At 45.0% G+C, this 7,556-nt stretch overlaps 1 protein-coding gene across 2 annotated transcripts in view; it reads left to right on the top strand.

Moving 5' to 3' along the window:
* The window catches only part of ACSL1 (acyl-CoA synthetase long-chain family member 1), a 36,370-nt gene that overhangs the window by 17,803 nt on the left and 11,011 nt on the right, over positions 1-7,556 (top strand). The window contains exons 7-10 of one of the 2 annotated variants that reach the window (XM_015569769.1): positions 3,256-3,288; positions 3,432-3,483; positions 3,986-4,059; positions 6,181-6,258. In XM_015569769.1, the coding sequence (XP_015425255.1) occupies positions 3,256-3,288; positions 3,432-3,483; positions 3,986-4,059; positions 6,181-6,258 (237 nt within the window). Of the gene's footprint in view, positions 1-3,255; positions 3,289-3,431; positions 3,484-3,985; positions 4,060-6,038; positions 6,117-6,180; positions 6,259-7,556 lie in introns of both variants that reach the window. The other variant, XM_015569768.1, reaches the window with a different exon arrangement.

Below are 7,556 nucleotides of genomic sequence, written 5' to 3'. Positions count from 1 at the left end.
ACACACGTACTCACACACATACACACAGCAGTATGGAGCCTGAGTCCATAGGAGACAATACATATATTGTTAAACTGGGTTGTTTTACTTGTAATCCCCTTTCTTAATAATGTAATCTCTTTTTCCCCATCTCCCCCTTCTCTCTAACCACCCCAACACACACACACACACACACACACTGGAATTGTTTTTTTCTTTTTTGACTACTATATGATAAAGAAGTAATTTTAAGGTTAAAAGTGTAGATGGGTGAATGAAGATTATAATATAAAATTTATATTAAAGTCCTTATTTATAAAAGACATTGCTTTATACTTACCTGTGTAATATGATTCATATTTTGTTTTTAAAAATTTTGTGAGCAAAAGATTAAGGTTTTAAGAAATGAATTTTTCTTGGCCTTGTAAAAGCTTACGTTTATTGTGAAAGTTGTTACTTGTATCTCTAGTTGGTGCCTCACACCTCTGTTGATTTCATTGTTGTCGTATCTTTTTAAATGTAAGTATAGTTGGTATAAAATATTATGTTAGTTTCAGGTATACAAAATAGTGATTGGCATTTTTATACCTTAGTATGTGGCCCCCACTAATTGTAGTAATCACCTGTTGCCACAGACTTATTTAAAATTAGGTTTATGGCTGATCTTGTGATCACGTTTATATTACTATACATTTATGTGAGATCAAAAATAGAAACATTGGTATTTGGAATGTTTTCATTTTACCCAATATTTTATTATATAATTTTAAAACATGAAAATAAGTTGAAAGAATAGTACTATAGATGGCAATGTACCCACCCAAAGTCTACAATTAACATTTTGATGTATTTGCTTAATCACATGTTTGTCGCTCACTCTGTCCCTCTATTCATCCATCAGTCTTTTATTTAATCCATTTTCAGTAGGCTGCAGATTTCATCACCCTTAGAACGACAGCGTGCTTATCATTAACTGAATTCAGTGTTTCCTTTGCTTATGGCTCTTCTTTTTTGGCATTTGGAACCTGAAGATGGCAGCTTGCTTACTTTTATGATGACTGTGCGTTCTTCTAAATGATCACACAACACAGGCTTCAGGCAGTGAAGCTTTCTTGGCAAATAGTGCACCAGTTTGGATAACATAGTTCTGTTGGTGGCCATAATGGCACCAGGTGTTGGGTCTGTGGGGTCAGACCGGACCTGGGTTCAGCAACCTTTGTACTTGAGTTCTAGGAAAAATTTCAGGGCCAAGGCTAAATACCAAAGAGAACATTTATTTAGAAAATCACAGAGGAGGAAGAAATGAGTCAGGAAACAAGTTACAGAGGCAAAAAAGAGGGCCCTGGAGCTAGGAGAGAGGAAGGGGAGGGCAAAGGGCCTGAGGGGCAGGGAGGAGACAGTAGGGGAGGAGCAGGTTGGATGTACTTACTCCCTCCTACAGCTTTTAAGGGTGGGATTTCAGGGGCAGTCCCAGGGGAGGGTCTCATAGAATATTCATCAGCTTTTCAGGTGTGTCCTTTCAGGGTCTCTACTGATTGCTGGCCAGGCAGGGGGCGTAGTCCAGTGCCGCTGGTCCTGGGGTCAGCACAGTCCTGGGCAGGTTTTGCTGCTTTTCTGGGCCTGGAGCTGAAGTACTAGTACAACTGAGGCCTAGACGTTATCTCTAGGGAGGAAAGGCCAGGGGATCCAAACCGCAGGACCAGGATCTGCTGGGGAAGCAGAGGTCACCCTGGTGAGGTCCTTGATTTTCCAGTTTTGCCCGTTGCTAGGCACCGGGGCTTTGTGCCCTGGTGAGTTTCTGTCCTTGGCTCACCGACCTTTCTCTTTCTAACCGCCTACCACAGTTCCCAATAAACTGAAAGCTAAATTGCATATCATTACTGCTTATTTGAGTTAATATCAGTTTTTGAAGAATTAGGGATCTCAAGAAGTTGTGTAAGAATTTTGAGTAGATAAGTGAGAATTTAGATCTGATGAAGATTATTTTGGAAAAAAGAGGGAATTCTCATTGATTTAGTTCTTAATTGGCTTTAGTTTGAATGTTAGTATTCCTGTGTTTAATCAGCGATCTGCTATGTATGTAACTTAAAATGAAAAGAAGATGAAAAACTGTTGAGAACTGTGCTGCACAGAAACTCACTGAGGCCTGCGCACACCCGTGTGATTTTTATTAATCTAGGTGTGCTCACTCAAGTGGTTCAATTTCCATAGGAAAAGAATATACAGAGTTTATTTTAAAAATTAATAGAGATTAGCCCTCGCCAATAAAAATATATTTAAATAAATAAATAAAAATTAATAGAGATTAACGTTGTTACAGAAACTGCTTCATGCAGTAAACTGACCAGTGTCACAGTGAACCCTTGGTGGGAGCAGCTGCTGGGATGCACAGCGCCTCCTAAATGAACCCATCCTTCTTTTTGTTGTTAATCCTCACCTGAGGATATTTTTCCATTGATTTTTTTAGAGTGAAAGACAGAGAGAGCGACAGAGAGAGAGAAGTACCGATGTGAGAGAGACACATCGATTGGTTGCCCACTGCATGCACACTGACCCAGGCTGCGGATCCAAGTATATGCCCTTCCCTGGCATCGAGCCTAAGCCCCTTCAGTCTGTGGGCCGACACTCGAACTACTGAGCCAAACCGGCTCAGGCGAATCTGTCCTTTGTAACCTTCACGTCCATTCTGGAGCGGCCTTAAGTCTTCCATCCAGGCCTATTTGATAATCAGAAGTTCCCAAGTCTTTTCTCCACTCCTCATGGGGAGTACGGTACTTGGGCTTCTGACATGGCCGGCATTGAAATCTGAACACTGACTCTCTTTGGATGAAGGTGTTCGCTAGGCAGATTGGGTGAGCAGGTACCTTGCTGTGCTCTGGTTTGGGGGAACCGGGCTGAGCATCTACAGCTAGTTCTTTGGTGACGGTCAGGAGCTGGGTTTTGTGAAAGGTCCGAATAGGAAGTAGGGGCCAGGAAATCTATCATAAAACACTCTGGTTCCTGTCTTTTGAGTAAATCCTATTGCAAAGGCCATCCTAATACCATTTACAGAATCTCGTGTAAGAGAGACGTCTGGACAGTGGCTTCCTAGAGCCGTGGGTATGTCTTTTGGTTCAGGTTGACTTAAGTTGCCGTAGTTGCCGTAATAGGAAGTGTATGCTGTCTTTGGGCGGCCGCCAGTGAGTCCCACAGCGAAGTCAGGTGGAGGGACTTGATGCGAACTTCTTCATTACATGGAGAAGAGTGTCCGTTTAAGATCTTTTTCTCTTCTCTTAGGACCTGGGAAGAGCCAACAGGAAGAAGCCCAAGGTAAGACGGTCAGGCCTGCCTAGTCCCCTGGCATTCCCACTATCTGGTCTCCTCGGCGACGAGCAGGAGTGGTCGGTGACGGGTTATGGCTCACAGTTGTCTGTTCTGACTCATGCGCGTTCTTCTCCTTTACTGTGCTGCAGCCTCCAGCACCTGAAGATCTTGCAGTCATTTGTTTCACAAGTGGAACCACTGGTAAGTTTTGCAGTGGACTTGCTTCTGAGTGGTACCTGCCAGTGTGTACTCCCGCCCCCTTTTGAGGACGAGTTACTTCGGTGGACCGAAGGCAGAAGAGACAGAAGTAGTTTAGACGCTGTCTTCTTGTCCCTCTGTGAGACATTCTCAGAATCTGAGTGTCATATATTTCCTCAGCCATTTATGGAAGGTGACACTTCATCCATCGTCCCGAGACAAACTGTATCGGTGATTTACAGAAATACAAACTCCTGGTTTTTCTTCTGTTGTTGCCACACACCCTCCAAAATTTGCCCATAGCAGTAAAGGTTGTTTACGATACTAAGTTTCATTGAAAGGATTGCAGATCGCTCAGGAGTTGATGTGACTCAGCATTTGGCTTTCCTGATGTGCCTGACTCTGAGGCCCCTGAGGCCCTAGCTGTGGAGAGTTCTCTGTCTGTCGTTCGTTTCTGGATGGAGTTTCTGTCCTCTGACTTTGTTTGCTCACGTGTGTTCCGCAGGCAACCCCAAAGGAGCAATGATCACTCATCGGAACATAGTGAGCGACGCCTCGGGGTTTGTGAAAGTGACAGAGGTAAACTTTTGGGATGTTGCCATCTCTCTTCATGTTCATTGGTTGGCATTAGGCCTCGAGAATGAAAGCGGTAAAGGCAGGGGAGAAATGACTCTCTTGTGCTTTTATCTCCTATCCCAGTGGGGGAAAGTAACTTCCTTAAGTTGGCAATGAAACATTAGATGCTGCTGAAGGTTTTGAGTTATTATTACTTTTATGGTCGGTTTGACTTCCATTTTATCAGAAGGACTAAAGCCTCAAACTTCAGTTGCTATCCAAGTGTCTTAGTCTGCGTGGGCTGCCGTAACAAAATAGCCCAAACTCAGCAGCTGAAACAGCAGCATGCTGGACGCTAGAAGTCCATGACCAAGGTGCAGTGAATTCGGGTTCTGGTGAGGGCTCTCTTCCTGGCTTGTAGACAGCCGCCTTCTCTCTCTGCCTCGCATGGCCTTTCCTCTTGTGCACAAGGAGGATGAGAGAGCTCTCTGGTGTCTCCTCTTCTTACAAGGACATCGTTCCTTTTGGATCAGGGCCCCACTCTTATGACCTCATTCAGCCCTAATTACCTCCCAATGGCCCTGTCTCCAAATATGGCCACATTGGGTTAGGCCTTCGGCATATGAGTTTGGAGGGAACTGGGGGGGAGCCACCATGCGGTCCATAACACCAAGGGTATATTTCAAACGTGCCCTTTAGAAAGTTGCTATTGAACAGCGTGACGCCTCTGTCTCAGACCCTTGGCACGGTTTGTGCATTGTGCACGCTCGGTCTCTGTGGGTTCTGTCTGTGGCAGGAGCCTGCACCTCTTGGTTTGGGAGAATGGGCATCTCTGCTGGTGCAGAAGGTCGATCTCACTGCCACTTACACTCACACCCTCTTAGTCTGAAACCCCTCTCTTGGTATATACTTTCTAAACAGGAGCCAACCCTCGCTACCTTACCAAAGCTCACTTCTCACTTCCTAATGGGCCTTCAAAGAAAGCTTCAAGTGCATCAGTGGCTCATGAGACAAATGGTTATAGAACTTTTGTTTAAAGTACTGTACTATTGGGGCATTCGCAATGTCGTAAAAACTTCTGATCATACTAATGCAGACGATGTTGTTGCACTACATCGGAAAATTGAAAACTGTAAATGGCATTGAGTCTGATTTCTGATCGTCTAGCACTTGCCCACAGAGAAGTACTAGTTTGGATGCAGGTCATCCTGGCATGAAACTACTCTCAGGTTGGGCATGTCCAGGCTATATCACGTGCTCTGGGACGCCTGTGCTCGCTCAGGGCTGGCTGACAACGTGAGACTCCATGCACACCCTCGCTGTGCCGGCCTCATGGAGCCGGGCCTGGAAGCCAGATGTCAGGGCTCAGTCCAGATACAAACCTACTGCCACCCGCGCGTCAGGGGAAAGCAAATCCCTGGCCCCAGCCCAGAGCTTGCATTAAACAAGCCGGGATGTATTTCACGGGTGAGGGGGGCTTTATGGTAAAGCTGTTGATCGAACTAAAATACTCCAGATGCACTTGCGCTGTAGATAAAAGGAGCGTGGAAATCCAGTTTCTCCTACCTTCTCTCCCGCTTCCCCTGTACAGCATAACATGCTGTCTTACGTTGGACTGGATCTCATATTTCCACAACATAACGTGCTGTCTATGTTGTGCTGGATCTTACCCTGAGCGGGAATTGAGCTTGCTGGGCACTAGGGTACTGTAATTTTGAAATAATTAATGATTAGAGCACACGATCCCCTCGCATCTCAATTTGGGCAAAACATTTCTTATTTTGGCTAAAGTCCTGAGTGCATTCACTTTGTCATTAGAAATGACCCCCACCCTATCTGAGTAACTGAAGTATTGCTTTTCACTTCACTCCTTAGTGAGAAATACGTGCAGAGCGTAAGCAAAAGCCTTTTCTCCCGAGTGTCGTGGGGTCGTGTGCTCTAAGTGACGTGGGAAATTGCTGGAATCTTAATGCCTCTCTGCCTGCTGGTGTCTTTGCTTACAGAACATTGTCAGTCCCACCCCAGATGATACTCTCATCTCTTTCTTGCCTCTTGCCCATATGTTTGAAAGAGTTGTCGAGGTAAGGCACTGAGTTTTGTTTTCCTTGCTTGTTTGTTTGTGTTCTAAGTTGTTGTGTTTTACAGAAGGCACTTGGCCTGAATGCCAGTGACACACACATTTCGTTTTTACCACTTGCACACATGTATGAGCAGCTCATGCAGGTAAGTCTGAGCTCACACCGCCGTCCGTACTTAGTTCTTGCCGAGCCCCGTTTTAGAAATGGTGCTAATTATTTAAAGGAGTACAATTTTTTTTTCTGAGCCTGAATACTTGAACTTGAATCATTCATTTTAAAATTAGAAACTCAGACTTTTGAAGGATATGAATGTGGACATGATCCCAGAAAGATTGACTATAAAAGTCAAGTTTTTATGAATACCATTCTGTAAAGGCTTCTGCTTGGTTTTTTTATTGTGTTTGTTCATAAATGCACAAGTTGGCTTAAGACTAATTTTTTGTCACCAATTGTTGAAAGTATTACATGTGTCCCCTTTTCCCCCCATCGACCTCTCCCCGCCTGCCCCTCTGGGTCGTATGATAGGAGAAATGAGCAGCATTCCTTTATTTAGCAAGTATTTATTGAGCAGCACCCGTGCGCCTCACCCTGTGTTAGGTGTTGGTGGCAGAGCTGCTTACCAATGGCTCGGCCCTTGGATTGCCTGTGCCCGGTGGGATTTCCTCACCCCTGAGGACCAGGGATCTTAGCTCCCATCTTCCGGTCTTCCTTCCGCCTCCTGCACACCTCAGGAGAGCTTGCGAGCCTAGCACGAGAGGGCAAATGAGTTGGTAATGGACCATGTGGAGCTGGACGTAGTGTTAGACATGTGCCTGGGAGGCGGGACGCACGGACACAGCCTCTGAGCTTTCATTTTTAAGCAGTGAACCCTGGTGCCTTTCTAGTGGTTTCTGCTTTCAGGCTTGAACCATATGACCTTCTGTTGCATCATCATTTTTAAAATTTTATTTATTTTTTTATTAATCTTCACATGAGAATATGTTTATTGATTTTTTTTGAGAGATAGGAAGTGGGGGGGGAGAGAGAGAGAGAAACATCGATGTGAGAGAGAAACATCAATTGGTTGCCTCCTGTACATGCCCTGACAACGGGATAAAGCTCTAACCAACTGGGCCACCTGGCCTGGGCTGTTGCATCATCTTTTTCTTGTTAAAATTTGAAAGAGGCAGACTACTCGCCAGGTGCACATGGCTCCCAGTACAGCTTGCATCCAATAGGAAAGTATTCATGCAATAGGTTGCAGCCGAATGAGCAGCCACGCTGGTGTGAGTTGTCCTCGTGTCTCAACTGCAACATATTCAGTGGCTTTTTAGAGATTTTTAGTTATTCTATATAATACAAGGCTAATATGCAAATCAAACGGCAGAACGACTGGTCGCTATGACACACACTGACCACCAGGGGGCAGACGCTCAATGCAGGAGCTGCTCCCTGGTGGTCAGT

Source organism: Myotis davidii, unplaced genomic scaffold (genome assembly GCF_000327345.1).
Source record: "Myotis davidii unplaced genomic scaffold, ASM32734v1 scaffold184, whole genome shotgun sequence".
Classification (NCBI taxonomy): Eukaryota; Metazoa; Chordata; class Mammalia; order Chiroptera; family Vespertilionidae; genus Myotis; species Myotis davidii.
Note: the sequence above shows the minus strand (reverse complement) of the source record. Positions and strands in the feature narration are given on the sequence as shown.